General features: G+C 44.2%; 2 protein-coding genes across 5 annotated transcripts in view; one reads left to right on the top strand and one right to left on the bottom strand.

Moving 5' to 3' along the window:
* Nucleotides 1–1,467, top strand: part of LOC136776429 (E3 ubiquitin-protein ligase Rnf220-like) — a 99,776-nt gene extending 98,309 nt beyond the window's left edge. For both annotated transcript variants that reach the window (XM_066731953.1, XM_066731954.1), the window contains one exon: nucleotides 8–1,467. In XM_066731953.1, coding sequence (XP_066588050.1) covers nucleotides 8–79 — 72 coding nt within the window. In that variant the 3' untranslated portion in view covers nucleotides 80–1,467. The remainder of the gene's footprint in view (nucleotides 1–7) is intronic.
* Nucleotides 1,468–4,356: 2,889 nt separating this feature from the next.
* cher (filamin-A) overlaps nucleotides 4,357–19,954 on the bottom strand; it is a 31,389-nt gene continuing 15,791 nt past the window's right edge. For all 3 annotated transcript variants that reach the window (XM_066732139.1, XM_066732140.1, XM_066732141.1), the window contains 11 exons: nucleotides 19,272–19,882; nucleotides 18,737–19,035; nucleotides 18,037–18,175; nucleotides 13,452–13,689; nucleotides 9,454–9,594; nucleotides 9,025–9,327; nucleotides 7,867–8,922; nucleotides 6,725–6,918; nucleotides 5,958–6,399; nucleotides 5,677–5,880; nucleotides 4,357–5,387 (listed from right to left, as the gene is read on the bottom strand). In XM_066732139.1, the coding sequence (XP_066588236.1) occupies nucleotides 5,203–5,387; nucleotides 5,677–5,880; nucleotides 5,958–6,399; nucleotides 6,725–6,918; nucleotides 7,867–8,922; nucleotides 9,025–9,327; nucleotides 9,454–9,594; nucleotides 13,452–13,689; nucleotides 18,037–18,175; nucleotides 18,737–19,035; nucleotides 19,272–19,882 (3,812 nt within the window). In that variant the 3' untranslated portion in view covers nucleotides 4,357–5,202. The remainder of the gene's footprint in view (nucleotides 5,388–5,676; nucleotides 5,881–5,957; nucleotides 6,400–6,724; nucleotides 6,919–7,866; nucleotides 8,923–9,024; nucleotides 9,328–9,453; nucleotides 9,595–13,451; nucleotides 13,690–18,036; nucleotides 18,176–18,736; nucleotides 19,036–19,271; nucleotides 19,883–19,954) is intronic.

The raw sequence follows: 19,954 nt of genomic DNA, 5'->3' as shown, positions 1-19,954 counted from the left end.
ATTTCAGGGGGCGAAAAAGCTGTGTCCCCAGTGCAACATGATCACATCTCCGGCAGATTTACGGAGGATCTACATGTGAACAAGCTGGAGGACGGAGGATAACCCGATTGAGCAGGGTGTCTTCCTGAAAACCGGATGGGACGATCAATCGCGAAAGCTTTCAAGAAAGGAGAGTTATCCGAACCGAAGGAAATTGAGCAAGAAGAATCTGCTACATCTTAGTATCGCTGGGAAATCCAGTGAAATGTCCGAGGAAGATGCGGAGAAGCTGCTTTTGATGGATCTTCAAAGTACCTTCGTCGATTCGTTGAGAAAAAGGCCAAGAATCAACTGGAGGGCTCAGGACAGGCCACTTCCTCGTTCCCTCGGCCAATTGTGTACATAATTGTATATTTTATGCGTTACGTAAATTAACTCATAGACCTCGATGTAAGGCCCCGCACTTAGATTATAGTAAATTAACTTCTTAGCCCGTAAAGACTCGCAAAGTTTAGCTCTTAAATCTCCCTTTATCGCCCACGATCGTTTACCAGTGACTCGCAGTGCTCGAAGCATTTGTTCAGCATAACGAAAAAGTCTCTTTGAAAAAGTAATCCTATACGCGTTTTACTTCTCACGGAATATGTAAAAGTTATGCGAAGTATCATTGTGTTGGACGCATGTAAAACTGCGAGAAATGGAACAATGAACATTTTACCGAAAAGAAACATCATTGCAAATGTAGATCAGGATGAACTTTCGGAAAGTGATCGATCTTCCAGCAGAGAAATTCTTACGCTGTGAATTGTTCGCGAGCTACTCGTAAATTGTTAAGTTTTATAGTTGCATTTATTTGAGGAAAAGTTCGATGACCTCCAGAATTAGTAAGGGAGAGGAGGATGTTTCGTCTTTGCTGGAGGATCAATCGATGAGATTCCGCGAGTCTCGCCAAGCTTTCCTTTACTGTTTAATCGAGCCTGTGACGTTGCTGCACTGACAGCATGTTGATTCGTTTTTACCAGCACCGACAAATCATTTTCTTTCTTTCTCTTTTGTTTTTCTTTTCTACCTTTTATTTAATCATGGACTGTGCAACACGACCAGAGCCCATTTGAAATCAAGCATTTTACATCTTTGTCTCTTTCTCTTAATTGCGAGCATCTTCTGATCTACAAATTTGACGATTCGAGAGAAAGTCGATCGCCATTTTGGCGTCCTTGGCGCAAACACTACCCGTCCAGGGTCTATTACCTTTACCTAAACGAATTAAAATGAAAAGAATGGATGATTCTAGATACATGTCAGTGTGTACTTTTTCGATCGATTTTCTCTTCGCTCCATTAACGAGACTCTCTAGGATCACTGTCAGTTTTCCTCGCGGCTCCGTAAGTAACGCCTGTAAATAACACGAAATAAGCGAGTGAAACTCGCGCGAAACGACGAAAATCACGAGACCGCGATTCTGTAATCGAAATAAAACGACCATGGAATGTACAGAAATGGTTTTTATTTATTTACCAAAATCCGTCTTATACTAATAGGCACACGCAATCCAGGTACGTATATATTATTTCTCAATTTAATGATATAAAAATTAAAGATATTCAGGACATTTTAAGAAATTCTTGAACAACCAGTAAGACAAACAGAGGATGGAAAGTTTAACTCGTTGCAGATAAATCCATTTGTAAGTTTTTCCTGCATACCAAGAAAATATAAACGTAACTCTGATAAGAAAATTCGCCAGAGCTACTGTTACGGATAATAAGGTCGCTCCTACAACGATTTACCTCGAACATAAAATTTTGTCGGAACTCTTCATTCGAGGCTTCCCGAATATATAGAAAGCAGAGAAATGGCATTATTCCAATGTTCAAAGCACAGAGCTTTATAATTATAAGGGAGTTAAAAATATAATGAAGAAAATGGTGAAATTGGAAGGTTGTTTGCGGATTTGTGAAAATGTGGAATGCGAAAAGCGACTGTTGGCGAGAGAATTAGGGGGGAGGAAGTGGAAGGAGTTTTAAGATGGACTGCGGGAAAATGGAAAATGGCGGCGGTTCGGATCCCGAAGGAGAACACGAGGGTGGGGCTGGCTGGTGGTTTACAGGTGCGCTTTCAGTTGCGAGAAAGGAGCGTATGGTATGGATCCGTTCCAGGTCGGCAAGTAGAAGGGGCAAGACTCTGGTGGGGATAGAAAAAGGCCGCGCTTTAACCATCCGAGGAGGAGCAAACCACGCTCTTCCATCCAAATTAGCCAAGAAGAGACAGGGAAATCAAGAAAAAACATTCTTACTCAAGCTCGCCGCGACTACTGTAAAGTTAAATAGACTTTTAATGCAATGCTTCAAATGTCTTTTACAACGAAGCAAATAGAGAAAATAACGATTGCTGTATAGACGAATTGTTGGTAACGAAGGGCATTAGAGAGTTGGTATAAAAAATAAGATAGAAAAGATTAACGGGGGGCAGATCGAGTTGGAAAAGGATAGAAAGGAAAAAGAAGCTGAAGAAGAGGTGGCGTGGCGGTGGCGGTGGTGGTGGCGGCGGCGGCGGCGGCGGCGGCGGCATTTGGTAATGGCTGAAGTGAAACAGTCGTTGATGCTTGAAGAAAGTCCCGGATAATCCGGGATAATAAAAGTTGAGGTCGGAGGCAACGGAGGCGGAGCTTTTTAGCCGCCGCCTCTCCTTTTCAGCTGCTCGCCGGAAACTGCATCTATGCGCGACCCTGTACACTCCTAGGAAACTCCGCGTCATTTCACGCACGAGAGACTCTCTTCTCTTTTGACCCTATATCCCTCCACACCACCTTTCCCGTCCAACTCCATTTTCTTCAAAGCTTTCCTAGAAAGAGACAGTCCTTTAAAATGTGAGAGAAGCTCTTTTCATAGAAAAGCTTAAAAAGCCTGTCGAGAAAAAGGGAAGCTAGATTATCCTATAAATTTTCAGACTCTCTTTTCCTCCCAAAGCTGCTTCTCTGTCAGCAAGACAGATATCTTGTATCGTACATTTTCTCTCTTTCTCTCTCGCTTACTGTCTTTATCGGTTTTTACGAGATTGGAATAAGCCTTCGAAAGGCTGTACCCGGGAAAGTGGTAATAAAGTCGAATAAAGAAAATATTGGCACTCAAAGATTGAGAAAGGGGAGTGGTTGGCTCTAAAGTTTAAGTTGACTTTATGCAAAGACCGCACATGCCGCAGATGAGAGTGCCAGTTGTACTCCGCTCGTTACATTGTCCAGCTTCAGCCACCCGATATCTCATCTGAAATTAGCCAAGATTATGCAAAGTCTTGCTGGTAATCACGAGAGAGAAAACCATAAAACTTAAATGGGAATTTATTCCTATCCTTATTTCCCGAGAAATCTTTAAAAGCTTTTATTTTATCGCGCATCATGAATCACACTAAAATTGATTAACATCTTTAAGTTTTGTTATTTTTTAGTTAGGTATTTTGCGCGTAGTGGAAGGATCTTTGGAAAAATCATCCTATATGGAGATGAGAAAGTTTACTCTCTTTTGCACTTAAACCGTCAGTGATGACGAGGGCATAAATTTTTTTGTTTGAGGAATTTTGGTTTTATTTCGGTGTTGGTTTTGAGAGAACGAAGGAAATGATGCTCGGTAGTACGGGAGTAGTCTTCGCAGCCTCGACGGAGGTCCGTCGGTGTCTGTCGTTGGCGTTTTCGTCGGTGGAGGTGGAGGAGGGCAGGAGGGCGTACCGGGAGGATTTGTTGGAGAACGACGGCGCAACTCAACGTTCCACGACGCCTGCGAACTCGTTCCCGAGGCCCAATTGTAACCGCCTACCGTCCTATCAAGCCTCGAGACGAGTCTCAGAAACCTCTCGCCTCCACCTACCTCGATCTCCTCCTCCTCCTCCTCCTCCTCCTCCACACACGCAAACACACTCGACTTCCCTCAGCCTCACCGACATCGTTCACCGACCGACACACGTAAAACCACACCGTTCCCTTCCACCTGCCTTATCTCTCTATCCACGTGCACTCTTGCCTCTTGATCCGGAAATTTTCCCCCAACTCTTCTTTGCCAATTACCATATTGCGCATTCCTCACCCTCCTCTCTCCTCATATTTTTTCCACCTCGACCAAAACCATTCTTCCTAAGCTATGTTAATTGTCGCACCAACAAAGCCCACCCTAGGATTATTCTCTTCTCGATCCTCTAATATTTATATGTTTAAATATTATTGCAAATAAACGACCATTCTTTCCCCAACTGAGATAATGCAACTGTGCGCCATGTCATTCATATCTTTGAATCACGCGTGCTTTTGAATAATATATTTGTACAAAGCAGGGAACGCAAAGGATAAAAGGAATATTTTCCAGAGGTGAAATGATTGATGAACGATAATTGATAAATATATTATGTATTTAATATCTATATTAATGTATAGTAGTGAACAATAGGCACAAATGGTGTTTCTCTTAAAAACGATAATAATTGACCGAAAAAATTCCGACATATCGAAATTTTGCTCGACGAGCTCAATGTGGCAGTCCGACTGTCGGTACATGAAAAATATACGATAATTAAAATATTGTACATATATATATATATATATATATATATATAGTATATGTGTGTGTATATATATATATATATACTTCTGTAAATTTAAAAACAGTACTACAAGCTTTCGCTATAATTGACAAACTGGCCAAGCCTAGAAGGTCATTCACGTGCCTCATTTCCACTGTCCGCCTCTCATCAAACGTTTTTCGATTTTCCATTCAAAGAAGAAGAATGAGAATCCACTTTCTTCGGGATCGGTTTTGGCCAGGAATCAGGATCTCGGTAATTCCTTCGATGCTTCAGATTGGTGGTCAGGGTTGTGTGTAAAAAAGGAAGGGAAGGGGGAAGGGTGCAAGTGGCGACTGGACAATTACAGCACGCGAAGGACACGTTTGGGGGACGAAATCGGGATGCAAGAAAAATATTTCAATCTCGGTACACCCGCTCGGTTCGTTTAGCACTCTAAAAACTCGATATAAATCTTGATGGCCCAGCGACGTACAGAAATCTTACGCAATTATTGCTTCGCGATATTCTCCATATTTCCATCCCTGTGTTTTCATTTTCTTTACGTAAAACGTTTATTTACGTAACTCTGCACAAGGTTTGCCGAATTATGAAGATTTCTGCGTTATCGATGTACGCCGAGGCCGAAACGTAGATTCGCCTAAATATGAATTGTCTTTAAACGTCGACCTTGTACGGGGATCCTGGGATGTGTTCGTCGCCCCATTTCACGATTACGATGTACTCTCCTCTCTCGCGAACCAGATAACTCACGTTGTAATTGTTGCGACCTGTGTGTTTCGTCTGAACTTCGTCGCAAGGACCTTTAGGTCCATAAACGCCAACGTACAAAATATTGTTACCTAAAAGAACAAAGAAACCGATGAGTCGTCGATTCGTTATCATTTTATTACCTCGCATTTTATATTTAAATTGTGACAAGCAACTGTACTCTTCGTTTATGGCCAAAATTAATTCCATTTACAAACAGTATTTTATATATAAAATAGCCTACACATAAATATTACAAATTTTATATTTTCTCTCTCAAACAAAAGACCTTAGAGTACAATTGCTGATCTGTCAATGTACAAATGTAAAATGCTAAAGGTCAAAACTGACTATAAACGAATTTCTGGATCCCTGTCTTACCAGCATCAGCAGCGTTCACCGTGAAGACGTTTTGCTTGCCAAGGTAGGCTTTCTTCAGGCCCATTCCCTTACTCGTGACCTTGCTGGCGTCGGACTTGAAGCGAGGCAATACTGGACCCGTCTGTTTGGCCTTGGAGACCTTTTGCACGGTTTCCACTAAGATGGAGCTCGTCTCCTGAGCTCCCCTCTCGGCAAGATCAGCGCCTGGAACGTACAAGGATCATTAGGAACCGTTTTTGCCATAAACGTATCGCGCCTATTAGACGAGACTAGATCTTTACCTGAGCATGGAACCTTGAAGGGAGATCCAACGATGTGGTAGCCATTGTATTTGACGCTGACGTAATAGTCACCAGGTACCAGGGGCGTATACCTGACCTTGTATCCTTCCTCGACCTCGGTGCAGTCCATGGCGACCTTGCCAGGTCCGTCGACGGTGATACCAAGGGCACCGCAACCAGCGTTACAAGTGTCCACTATAAAATCTGTCTTTTGCCCCGTCTTGATCTCCTTCAAGCCATTTCCATAGGCATGCAGGGCTGCTGGGTCCGCATCGACTTTTCCCACCTTAACCCTATAGGGACTACCGTTTATGTGCACACCATTGAACTTGAGGTGGATATTGTGAATCCCGTTCTCACGCGCCATAAACCTCACTGAATAAGTGTCCGAGTCGATCGACTGGATAAAGCAGTCATCTTCGATTCCACTGGGAGACACGATCTGAAAATATCGCACATTTCAATACACGCTATTATAAATAATAATAATAATAATTTAGCATTATTTTTCACGAAAGTATAATATTGCCAAATGAATTCCTACGAAGAGAATTTTATTGATTCTCGAGTTTTGGAATGAGATGATTCATCCAAGCAAGTGCATTCGGCTAAAAGCGCGTGCGTTTCGCCCACGCACTACGATGCGGCATCATCGTTTCACAAGTGCCAGACTATTTTTGGTCGGTTTTACGCAAGGGGCTCGGAGGCCAGGAAAAATGAAGGTTTTCATTAGATTTAAGTGGATCTCGTCGCGCTCTCATGGTTACCTTAGCGTCCAGCTCGCCCTTGGCTCCATTCTTGCGGACGAGGAAAGTCGTCGGTTTGTCCGGCTGTGTCCCGCTGTCGGGGAATTGCGCCACTTCCAATTTATGCGCGTCACCCATGGCCGGCGAGATGTAAACTTTGTGCGGCGAGTCGGGAATGTGCTGGTCGTTGAATTTAATTCCCACTCTGTACTCGCCTGGAAATTTAAAAATACCAATCGTCAGTCTTGGAACGGTACTCTCGTTTATTAGCCTTGAGCGGACCATCGGCTGTATTGTCATTTTGCGCATTGACAAATTCGATATTTCCGTTTTTTCAAACTAACCATTCTCAGTGGTGCCCGGAGCCTCGTTTCCCGATAGAACGATTTGCGTGCAGGTGGTAAATTTGCTCATGATTGACCAGAGTAAATAGGGAGGGTGAATATTAGGACTGGCGGCTGATAACGGGAAACGGCGGAAATTGGTATAATTGTAGGAGTGGGATGCTCTCGGTGGATAGGAGAGGGATCGGAGAAGCAAAGGGGTAGAGAAGAGAGAGAGAGAGAGAGAGAGAGAGAGAAGAGTGGAAGAGCAAAGGAGGTTACAGAACCGGACGTCGCGCACCACTACTTTTCTCTCGGCTGATTCTGCTCGGTGGTCTCGATTCTCTTTTCAATCCCCCTCCTCCCTCCCCCCACACTCCTCCACCGTCTATCCTTCATTGACTCTCCCAGTGTTTTCCTCGAGATTTTCCATCCACGCCCATCCCCCCTCAATCCCATCTCTCTTCACCATCCCACGTTCTCCCTACCGCCACTTAAAATTCACCTAGTTCTTGCTTCTTTCGCGACCCAAATTTAAACCAGCGCGCACGCTGTTCTCTCCACCCCCTCTTCTTTCCTTCTATCTCGCTACGTGCTCGTAGCGCCAAAATATGGATATACCTTAATAAATATAGCCACTGGTATTTCTGGACTCGAGAACTCTAACGATCGAGCCTCGTCGACCGAAGAACAGCCACGTTGCTTTAATAACAAGTCCACACACGTATACCGTACACACGTTCGTCTATCAAACGTTATTACATCGATCGTGACAATACTACCACTATACAATTTACTGGAGCGCAGATATTTGTCGAAACGCTAATACATAAGGCTTACCAGGCTCGGAGGCAATATAGCTGACGTAGCAGCTGCCATCCTTGCGATCCTTGAAGTCGATCTGAGCTTTGCTCGGTCCCTCGACGGAGACGGCTAGAGTTCCAGCACCAGCTTCTCTGGTCCAGATGTTGAACTCGCAAGGTTCGCCCTGCTCACCGTGCTCGAGACCGGGACCACCCGCGTGGACCCTGTGGGCTCCACCGTCCCTCAAAGGACCAACGGTGAACTGGAAGGGGGAGCCAGGAATGTGCATTTCCTTGTAACGAACGGAAACCGTGTGCACACCCAGTTCCTTGGGCACGAAGGCCACCGCGTACAAGCCATCCTCGACTTCCTTGATCTCGGCGTCCTCGGTGACTCCTCCGGGCGAGGTGACCGTCGCAGCAAGGTCGAACGAGGTTATCCCGGGCATCTTGAAGGTCAGCTTGCATTGGCTGCCCACCTCGGTGATCGGTACCGCTTCCCTCCGTCGTTGAATCTTTTCTCTCTGACGATTGCTACCCTCCCCGCTGACCTTGACCGTGAACGGTGAGCCCTCGACGTGATGGTCCGCGAATTTCAGATTCATGATGTAGTATCCAGGCTCGGTGGGTTTGTACGAGATGTTCAAGGTCCCGTCCTCGTTATCCTTGCACAGGATCTCAGCCTTGCTCGGTCCTTCCATCGACAGGGACAGACCACCGAAGCCGGCGTTTCTCGTGTCAACAGAGAATCCGTTCTCCACGTGGGTCTTACCCTCCTTCAAGGCCGCTCCCGAAACTTTAACCTTCTTTGCGTCGCCAACCTCGCGATCCTTCACGTCGATCTTGAACGGAGAGTTGGCTATGTGCTTACCCATCCTCTTCACGGCCACCGTGTGCGATCCAGCCTCGCGTGGCGTGAAAGAAACGCACATGTTACCGCTGGGCATCTTCTTCAGGAAGCATGGCTCCTCGAGGCCACTGGGCGCCGTGATCGATGCGTTCAACGATCGAATATCAGCGTCCGATACTTTTCCTGGTAACTGCACCTCCGAGGACGATCCCACCGAGATCTGATTCCTCTTTCGACCTTCACCTACGATCGTCAAGGTCAAAAGTTTAGCGAGAGTCCTTACCAATAATTGCTTTGGCTTACTTTCGGTCGCGCGTACAACGCAATAATCGTATATATACTCACCCGTGATTTTGGCGACGTAAGGGCTACCCTTGATATGTTTGTCGCCGAATTTAACAGCGATCTTGTATTCCCCAGGTGCGGTGGGTAAATAGGATACTGAGACAGTTCCATCTTTGTTGTCGTGGCATGAAATGTCTGCTTTGCTCGGTCCTTCGACGGCCAATGCCAGACCACCTGTTTTCGCTCCCTTTGTGGAGATGGTGAAATTTCCAGGCTCACCGCAAACACCGTAAATCAATCCTGGCCCGTAAGCCGTCACATAGCCGCTTGCCAGAGAGTCCACGTGGAACTTGTATGGAGAACCTGGAGAGTCGAAACAAACTCATAATCTTCCTCCTCTTTTTATTATTATAGATATCTACGTCATCCAACGTTTATTAATCGTTACATTTTGTAGACTATTTTTATAGAATTCTCTGGGAGACTTACCTTGGACATGCTCGCCGTTGAATTTCACATAGATCTCGTGAAGACCCTCCTCTCTCGGGTCGTACTTGATGGACACGGTACCATCGTGATTATCCTCGATCACGGGCTTATCAACGTTACCACTCGGCATCTTCACTTCGGCTGGAATCAAGTAAATTTTCTCGTATTAGTGGCTATATAATTAAAAAGTCTTCATTGTGTATAATTCTCCATTGAAATTCGTCGGTCTAAAGCAATTTTTATTTAACGCTCTGGAATCTACAATTCATTTCTTCTTGCCACATGGATTTTCTAATGTTAATAAATTGAACCTTTTCTCGAGTTAAAGTAGTACTGGCTTTGAAAAACGAGAGGTGGAAAATCGAAGCCCGATGGGGGTTTCTCGTCGTCCGGAGATATCCTGAAGTAACAAATAACGCGTTCGGGTCGATCGAACTCGCTGCAAGTCGCGCTTTTCAGCCAGGCCCGGTAAAACGTAGAAACCTCCTGCCACGTGGTCGCTATATCTTCGACCTCCTCCTCCCAAACCATATCCGCTGCGTCCTGCTTTCGCTCGGATCACTGACCAATCAAATCCGTCCAATTCCTCGGCGCGAATATAAAAACAACTACGAAAAACATTCACCGATCTCTTCGATCAATTTTCACCGATACTTTTCTCTCAACGAACGATTTTTATCAATGTAACAGAAATGACAGAAAAATTCATGAAAAAATTAATTTTTTCAGATTTGTAAATGGGACAAATCAATGAAGGATGAGGATTTAAAACAGCGTCTTTTCTATATTTAATAGAAGAGATTTCATGAAGAACGATCAAAAGGTTTGACGCTTATTAGGACGAGTTTTCGCGGTTGGAGTGGCACAGTTCGATGGAGACGCAGCTGATTGACGATGCTAATGACGTGGATCGTTTCCAGGCGAGTCACTCGACTTCGCGAGGGCGCATCTCCGGCGCGACTGACGAAGAACGGCAACTCAACGGCAACTGAGGGCGGAAACTGAACGGCTAAAGAACGGAAGCTACCAGCCAACTTTGTCGTTCGCCGCAATCTGCCCCGAGACCTGATTTTTTTCCAGCTCGCTCTCTCTCTCTCTCTCGCTCCCTCGGTAAGCACCATCACGCGAGAGAAGAAGCTATTAAGCTTCTGCCAATCCACGCAAGCGCCACTTTTTTTACTTCCCCCTCCACAAAGTTGATCGCGCGAGGAGCCTGCACCTGGCACGAGGAAATTTATAGCACAGGTGTCCATGTCAACCATCCGTGAACACCAACACCAAACTCTCTGGACTCTTTCGCGAACATTTTCGCTGGATCGGAATTCCTGGCTCTGATCTTTGCTCCACTTTCGAGCATCCTTCACCTCGCGCTTCTTTAGCCGTCATTTTCACCCCCTCCCGCTCCTTCTTCACTCCTCGTGGTCCGTTCAAAAATTCTTCGAATTCTCCCGATTTTTATTGGATACCGAAAGCTCTGGACCAATGCCACTAGCCCGACGTCGCTTGTTATCTTAATATCTTAATACGTCTTCTACCTAAGCCATTATATCATTTTTATTAGCCCGTAGTCTAGCGGTCCTCTAATTTCTCTTCCGATCCTCTAACATCTGTAATCTTTCCCGTGACCTAGTTTTTATTTTCGATAGTTTACAGTTTAATGATTATATGGTCGCCTCACGTATCAATAATTTGATCATCGACACTCATCTCGAGATATTTAGTATTTTATTCGATACTAAAAAGTTACAATTTAGTTTATTAAATTACTGGACGGTTGTTTTTAAACCAAATTGATGATTTGTATAAAAAAAAATGGAAATTATGTACGCAAAAAGGTGAATTTGCAAAATACCAGCGATGACATCAATGGCGTCTTGGCTAGATCCTACCGATTTAAATAGCTCGTTGGGTTTCGACTAGCATATTTAATAAGTTAATTGAGCATGAAAAATCGTTGAGCGAGGATTCTGCACGTCGTCGACGGAAGCAGGAGGGAAACAGTGATGAGTCTTGCGTAATGTGGGATTCAACGTGACTGATCACATCCTGACGGAATTTCGTCGCCAGGAATAAGGGGAACCGACTAGACTCTCAAGATAGAAGGGAACAAATTTGGCCTGCTAACCGTTACATCCGTTTGAATTTCGCGTGGAAACCCACGCCAAAGCTAACAAGACCATCAGTTTTTCCAGAGGAAACTTTAAAAATCCACACACGATTCGACACAATGTCTGTTACTTTATGACTAAACTCTCGAGCGTTTGCGAGCAGCAGGAAACGAGAGCGATGTTAAACGGAAATACAATTCGGCTGATTCAAGTGAATCCGCAGCCAAGAGCAACAAGAATTCTCCGCAGGAGATATTGCGGTTCCTGAGGATTCGGTAAAATCCAGCTCTCGCATTCAAACGACAATATTTATTATTAAGAGGCTCCTGATACATACACGCACACACACACACACACAAAGGCATTTTACGAGCTAGCGAACTGAGAATTAAATCGATCCCCTCTGGGATTCGCATAGATTCGAAATAGAATAATAAGAATAGTCTTTGAAACTTTTTCTCCGGAGCCTTTGAGATGCGTAATATATTTCAGCTTTAATATCAGATTGAATATTTCAAGCGAGCGGCGTTTTCCTCGAACGTTGAAACGCGCTTGGACGATCGAAGTATAACTATACAGCTATTTGCTATAAGCAATATACAGCTGGGAATAGGAAGATTTTGTAGCATCGAGTCGATTGGCAGGGAAGGATTGGCGTCCAGATGTTATGGAAAGTTGGCGCCGGATTGTTTATCGGCAAAAATCTCATGGCCGCTCCAGGAAAATGTGGCGGGCCGCCCGGAGTACTCCGAGTCTTTTTCTAGATTAAGCTGCATCCACGCGGGTCATGTGCAGGGGATCGAGGCTCGGGCTTTGGACGAAGCACGAGGCAACGCATCCGGAGTCGCTTAATCAACCAATATTAATATCGCCGCACCGGCCAGAGGTTTCTCGCGTTTCCGAAGTGGAGGGTCGTGGTGGAACACCTCGAGAATGGCCGCCAAATTTCCACCAACAAGACGGACACTCCGAACCTGTCGCGTCCGTCATCCACCACTTCTCCTCCTCGTTCCCTTCTCTCTCTCTCTCTCTCTCTCTCTCTCTCTCTCTCTCTCTTCCTCTCAACCGGAATCAACCATTAATCAGCCGAGAACCGATAAGCTTCGTTGATTCTCCAATTAATTGCCGCAAAACTGACGAATCACCTTACAAGCTTAATTCGTCGATCGTTCGATCATTGATTAAAGCTTTTCTTTCATATTATTTTTATCCAGTAAATAATTCACGAGGGAAGCCAGTACAATTATACGCATCGACTGATAAGCTCTCCAATTAGTGGATCTAAATCGTTCGCCAGCTGGCCGCTAAACTATTGACACGTTTTTTCCTCCTAGACCAACGTCTTCTGCCGGCCATCAATAATCCAGACGATTTCGGAACTCCGAAACCTGTAACGCTAATTAGACACGCGGGACGCGATTGCTATAATTTATGCGCATCAACAAAGAAGAGAAAAGATAAAAAATAAAAGTTTGATAGTTTTGAGCGGTCGAAAATTGTATTGAAGGATTTCTGGCAAAACCTCCCACGGGATTTAATAATAGCGTTTCGCAAGGGGACAGATTGTTCTCGTCGGGACATTTGTAAGCAGTTAAAGCAAATCCCGTGGCGGAGGGTCGTGACATCGTAAAACAGCCCAAAGTACAGCGTGATAAAGTTTGGAATTTATGCCACTTTGAAAGCGGAAAGTTGGTGGCAGCAACGAGATTGACGCTGACGCTCATTATACTCCAGATCTAATATTAGCGATATAAATCGATTTCATCGCTTTTGACGTAGCAGCGTGCATGGTTTATTTGGGATTTATATACATAGTGGGGGGGGGGGGGGGCGGGGGGATCGATAATTATCAGGGATCAATGATATAAATCCGTTGGAGTATATACTCACAGGTGACCGTACCGCCAGTGGCCAAAGGCAATGGGATACCGTTTAGGCTGATAGTATTGAATTTTCGTTTGGAGTCCTGATGGCTGCTGCTGCTGCTACTGCTGTGCTTGGTAGTGACGCTCGAACTCTCCTGTACGCTACTGCTGTGTTGCTCGACTACCCGTTCCTCTTGACGCTGTCGGGATTTCCTGCCCCTGTGTGTCTTTTGCGTGCTGTGCTCCCTGTACTCCTCGGATGCCTGAGACAAGAAAAAAATCACTCCAACATCAGCTATATAGCTTGTCTTAGGCCTGTCAAGCCAATTCACGACTTCTCAACGACGAATCTCGAAGAATTTTCGGAATCAGCAGATGCTACGGAACATTACGACCGTATTTACGTATTTTCATGCTGATGCCAAGCCAAAGTGTACCGCGTGTATAATATATTTATTACGCAAGCATGACAGAATTCTTGCAAAACCGTCGCATGGACCTGCGTGACCGCCTATAGAGAATCGTGTCGGCCGGATTCTCCGCTTCGCGGGAAATTCTTCACCCAAAATAGTTTTTCGTATAGAATCCTGACACGAGCCTCTTCCTACTCCAGTGATTAGCAGCGAAAAAAGCCCGATTTAGAGACAACTTTCCTGCACACTTCGATGCTAAAATTATGCACGCGGCAGAACTCGATAAATTTCGACTGATGTTTTGGTATATCTTGAGAGCACTGCATAAATGTCGCAATGACACGTTTACACTTTCGTAAATTACTCTACTGGTATATATATATATATACATATATTTCTATATAAGAGCTTTCTAGCCGAATTTCGAATCACGGAAAAAATTTTGATGCTTATGCGACAATAATAGTCGAGCTGGTCCGATAAAAGATTTCCCAGATGATTGATGAATTGGATTCTTTTATTTTTACGTCGAGTTGTAACAGTATATTTTTAACGTAGGTGGAAAAAGATTGGGAATATCTATAATTTCACTTTTGGAGTAAATTTGTGTGTTTTTTTAGGCTACCTCACACTTTTTCTCTTTTTTATGAAATTCACTTTTGACATCCGCAACTTTATAGCAGAGGTAAAGGAGACCCAACTACGTCCGTGGTTCCCGCGAAACTCCTGCTCATCTACCAGTAATATCAGCACAATGCCGAAATCGATGTTACTATAATAGCTGGCAGCCCCCCACCTTACGCTAATACAAAAGTCGGTGAACACTGACCATTGAACATTCTTCCAAACATTTTGACAATTTCCTCCAGCAAATCTTCACGTAAATCGTGAAGATTCCGTGTGAGATATTGCAACTTTGTATATATATGCTATTTTACGTGCTATACGCGCGCCATCGACACAGCTAGTGTTTATTTACCAGAAGCAAGAATTTACTGCGCAAAATAAGATTTTCAGATATCGCCGGGCCGCGACTCACTAGATATCCAATAAATGGTGAAAAACGATTTTAAAAGCTCCCAATAAATTTGTCCCTCCTGACACTCGTCACCTTGTAAATTCCATTAAATATATTATTGACCAATAAAAAAAGAGGAATTAAAGAACAAGAGGCAGAAAAGTTATAATAAAGCAAAAGTATATATATACATATACACAAGATGCATGAAACAATAGAGATAAAAGCTAGAAATGTTTAAGCTAGTGGATAATAAGGGGGCTCGCAAGGAAGATGATGCAACTATTATTTATCGAGGCACCAGTGAAAGCACAATTTTTAGAAGGTAAGTGTTTATCTTGACGGGACAAGATCAAGAATTCTGTAAATTTCGTCGAAAATTCAACGTGCTATTTTCGAAATGTTTTTAGCGCTTGAGAGGAGCAACGAGACCTCCGCTGCTGAGAAAACGATTCGAGATCACATGCACGTAAAAATGTACAATTATATTTATAACGCTCGCGAGCTGAAATGGTGAGGAGCAAAATGAAACGGAACAGGAATAAGAGGGATGGCACACCGGTTAAAATGGGGTATTATTGTGGAAATCTCGTATTATACGGATTAAAGCAAGTTATTCGATTGGGAATGAGGGTGTAAGAGTGAAAAGAGGTGTAGGGGGAGGGAATGGTGGTAGATCCGGGACTGCAAGAACCAAGTGACGGGGTTTAATTTAACTCAGAGGGCATTAATTCAGCTCTTGCCCCCTCCGCCACCCACTCTCGATGACTCGAGTAAGCTCTTGCTTATAAATTTGGGAAAGCCCGACACGAACTCGAAATAGTCTATGCAGAGAGGCGACGGTGTACGAGTCTTGCCGGATTGGATTTCAAAACAGAATTCCAAACGTCTATGTCCCTGTCGTTTCATCGCCGATGAAAATCGTTCATAGAATTCTACACGGTTGAGAAGTTTTCGTGGTTCGGGCACGCTGAACCAACTATAGAAGCCTCTGGCCGTAAATCTCTAACAGTACAGTCGTTATGTTCCCGTCTCTCGCTGCCATTTTCATGGATCCTTATCGCGGTAGAACAGCGAGCATCGATTAATTTGCTGAAAGAAAAATTGATGGATGCAAGGCGATTAGGGCTGACCTATCGAGAAAACAAAATGGGAATGGAGCGACGATAAGATCGTCCGAGTCTGAGAACAGCGCGACTAATCGCAGGAGTAACGACTCATAAACTGGATCATTCAGTGTTTGCTTGAAATTCACGAGCATTATAATTTCCCAGACGTGTTTCGGTTTCGACTTTGAGTCTCGACCGGATGTAATTAATGCGAGTTGGGAAAGAGCAGAAAGCGAGTAGCACGTGTTGATAAATGATCGGACGCTTATATCGCTGCTCGCCCATTCCAAATGGCGTATAAACCTCCCGGTAAATCCGCTAAAGACCGTCCAAGCGTATCCCGTTTCGACGGGTCAAAATTATTTCTCTAAAGTGGGACGGGAGCAAAAGCAGCCAAATATCGTAACGTCTATATAGAAATAAAGTTGACGAAACAGCTGATAACACAGAAATTATGGAATTCGAGCGCTCGAGTCCGACGCCGGACCGTACATGAGTTTTCCTACTGGCTGGCCAAGCATCAACCATATCTACTTCGAGCTACGGATACGGGCTTTGTCCACTGATTCGACGAATTTTAAACGAACCTAAGAGCAGAGAAAAGAGAAGACTCTTCTTCTTCTTCGATCTTACGGAGAAAATTTGAATAATTTGTTTAGGAAGGACAAAGTGTGAGCGAGGTTATAAATTGTTGCTAATAAATTTGTTCAAGAACCGGAAGTGGGTGCATCGGGAGGGCAAGAGCACGTAGACTGCACCCACGCGAAAAGGTATAAGAGAAGGGGTGAGCAAACGATATGGATTAGCACAGGGGCTAGTATACAGTTTGTGAAGATCTTCAACGGTTACTTGGCGAGAGGCTCTGGATGACAGCTGGACGATCCAGGAAGCTGACGTTGACGGCAAGTCCGATGCGGATGATCCGGTCACGATGAGTTTTCACAGTGAACTGTTTCGCTGGAGAGTTCGCGACAATATCCATGCACTACGTGTTCCCTCTATAGTTAGACTCACCTCACTCCCCACCCCTCTCAAAAAGACTCGCCATCATCGTCTCGCTCGGGATTCGCAATTTTTTACGCTACCGGAAGTCGATGCTCTCCGCACGTGTCAATCATTGACTTCATTAACCCCCCCCCCCTCCCACCACTCACATCTCGCAGCTTCTTCAACGACCCATTTACATCTCACCAACTCGTTCACGTTTCAATTTTCTCTTTCACTCCCTCCCCCCTCTCTCTCCCCTTTCTAACTCCTGCAAGTTTCTCCATCTCCGCTTTCCCACCAATAGATATTTTATCGCACCGAATCCATATACCACGAGAAGAAGCCACCGAGTGTTTTAATAGCTTAATGGGGAACTAGATGGTTTTCGCGGATGAGAAGAGACGCGGAATAACAGCAACCGCGATGGAGCGGCACGGGGCAGACGTAAATAAAACGGAAAGACAGCGACGATTTTAATGAGGCGATGCTCCTACGATTAAATTAACGTACGAGTTGAATGTTTAGCAAGTGGTAGCCAAGCAAGTGTATTTATTAACACGCGAAGCTACGTCATGATTTCAATCGTCACTTAAAAAAAAAGAGTAGTATAAAAATGAAGTTAATTCCAAATATCCCTGATCCTAATTAAAGCAGTCGTTGCTGTTCTTTTTTATCAACACGACCGATTTTTATGATGCTGGGAAAAAAAAGTTGGCTTGGGTAAGGCGACAGAAACACGGGTTCCAATTAACCCACGCTCGTTGTCCCAGATTCTGCAGTTAACTCTCCGATATAATTATTGTACAGTATCCCTATACATCAACGGACTTCTCTTAGTCACTGAAGATGTTCGCGGTATAAATACACGAGTGTCTCTGGTAAGCAACGCTTCACAGACGCGCCATAAGGCTTGGCGATGAAAATTGGAAAATTCTCGTCGATCTACGATGCGCTTACAACTGTCGTCGGATAATCAGTCGGCCATAAATTTAACCGATCATCTGCTCGATCCAAATTATTTGCAACGCGCACATTATTTCGTTGTTCGACCTTGCTATCGATACTCGGGAACAAACAACTTACCGTGAATGTATAGAAGCCTTCGGGAATCGGCTGACCTCCAAATTTGATGCTGAGGGTGTAGTCTCCAGCATCGGCCACCGTGTAATAAATATTTACGGTTCCATCCCCGTTCTCCTCAATGTCTATATCCACCACCTCGCTAAAATCAAAGTGAGAAGAAAATCACGTTTTTCATTAAAACTGCAAGGACTGAATTAGAACATATGTGGAGTTGCGTATATCACGCGTCGACCTTGGAATTGGCATGAGAAGTTTATGATGCGAGGCAAAAAAATTGGACCTGATACGTCGTTTGGAAAAACATTTGGCGTTTAGAAGTTGTATAATTAAATTCTTTGAAGTGATTTATCGCATTACGAGTTGCGAGAGAAATCGTTACAATGTTCAAGTGGAGGAAACAAACCGCCAAAAATCGAATAAGAGGAATGCACAGGCAAATGGCAAAGTGCCATTTCAAACGTCGAATAGAAACATAGTTAGCAAGTGTTCTTAGCTGGAAGAGATTCGCGATATTCTCGCTACATTTTATTGCGAAATCGTGTTTAAGTCGAATATTCTCCAACGTAGAGTCAAACGTTATTGGACGTACCAAGCTCACTCATTTGTTAATTTAATTCCGAGAGCATAACAGATATGCATGAATAATTTACATCCGAACGTTTTAAATCGAGGATTTTAAGCTCTAGTGGGATAATTTTACCTCCCGGAAGTGGATCTAATGCGGCAAGTGACAGCTCCCCGACCAGCGTTTTCCGTATCCACCGTGATACAGTATTCCTCGCCCTGTGCCAAGGTGTGCTGGATACCTTCCTTAATTTTACACTGATCTGCTTTTCCAGTTGATACGCTCTGAACGTTCACCGGACTTCCTGGAACTTCCTTGCCACCGTACTTAACGTTCACCTTGTAGCGACCGCAATCGTCCGGCAAATAAGTGGCCTTGAATTTTCCATTTCCAATATCCTGCACACTGACTTTTCGCGGGGATTGATCAGGTCCCTGTATCAAAGTATTTAAATTCATCAGTCATCCAAACACTAATCGAAATACATTGATGAGTTATCCTGTACTTAGGACTTCAATTTCTAACAACAATCCATTAAATATGAAATTGAAATTAATTTAAGGATAGCAAGAGTTTTCCCCTCGTATAATTAAAGCTTGGTTTCTCAAATTTGATAGTTATTTTAACACATTTTACTTGAAACTTATTTTTAGTGAATGGATCAACCTACCAGAACTTGTACTTCCAAATCGCCATATCCAGCCTTAGAGGTATCGACGACAAAATCGGTTGGGAAGGAAGCAGTGACGACGGAGGAAACTCCAGGTCCTGACAAAACAACCTTGCTCGGTTCAACAGTGGGAAGGACCTTGAATTTGTAAGGACTTTCGGTAATGTCCTCTCCACCGTAAGTTACTCCAATTTGGATATTACTTCCAGCTGCTGGTGGAAGGTAGGTGACCTCGTACAGACCATCGCCCAAACTTTGAATTTCCGGTTTCTGTATTTGACCCCTATCGGTCTTCAGCCTAACGTCCAACGTGGCTGGTTCGCACTTGGAGGTGTCCACCAAGAATTTTGCTGGAACCGCTTCTCTCACCATTTCCGGTTGAAGTCCAGGACCATAAGCGTCTACGTTTGTAGCATTGCTCTCTATCACTACGGGCACCTTGAACGGTGATCCCGGTATGTGTGTGTCGGCGAATTTTATGCTCACGTCGTAATCACCCGGAGAGGTTGGCAAATATTCTACGCTGCAGGATCCATCGTAGTTATCCTTACACGTCATTCGTGCTTCGCTGGTACCCTCAATCGCTAAGGCCAAACCTCCATTTCCGGCCTCTGGCAAAAGCATAAGAATATGAATTGTTAAAGCCCGAAATAAAATTACTGTAATCAATTGATGAATTTAAT

This window comes from Prorops nasuta, unplaced genomic scaffold (genome assembly GCF_024137725.1).
Source record: "Prorops nasuta isolate Cenicafe-Biocafe unplaced genomic scaffold, Cenicafe_Pnas_1.2 PNAS00009, whole genome shotgun sequence".
In the NCBI taxonomy this organism is placed as follows: domain Eukaryota; kingdom Metazoa; phylum Arthropoda; class Insecta; order Hymenoptera; family Bethylidae; genus Prorops; species Prorops nasuta.
This window is presented reverse-complemented; position numbering and strand designations above follow the sequence as displayed.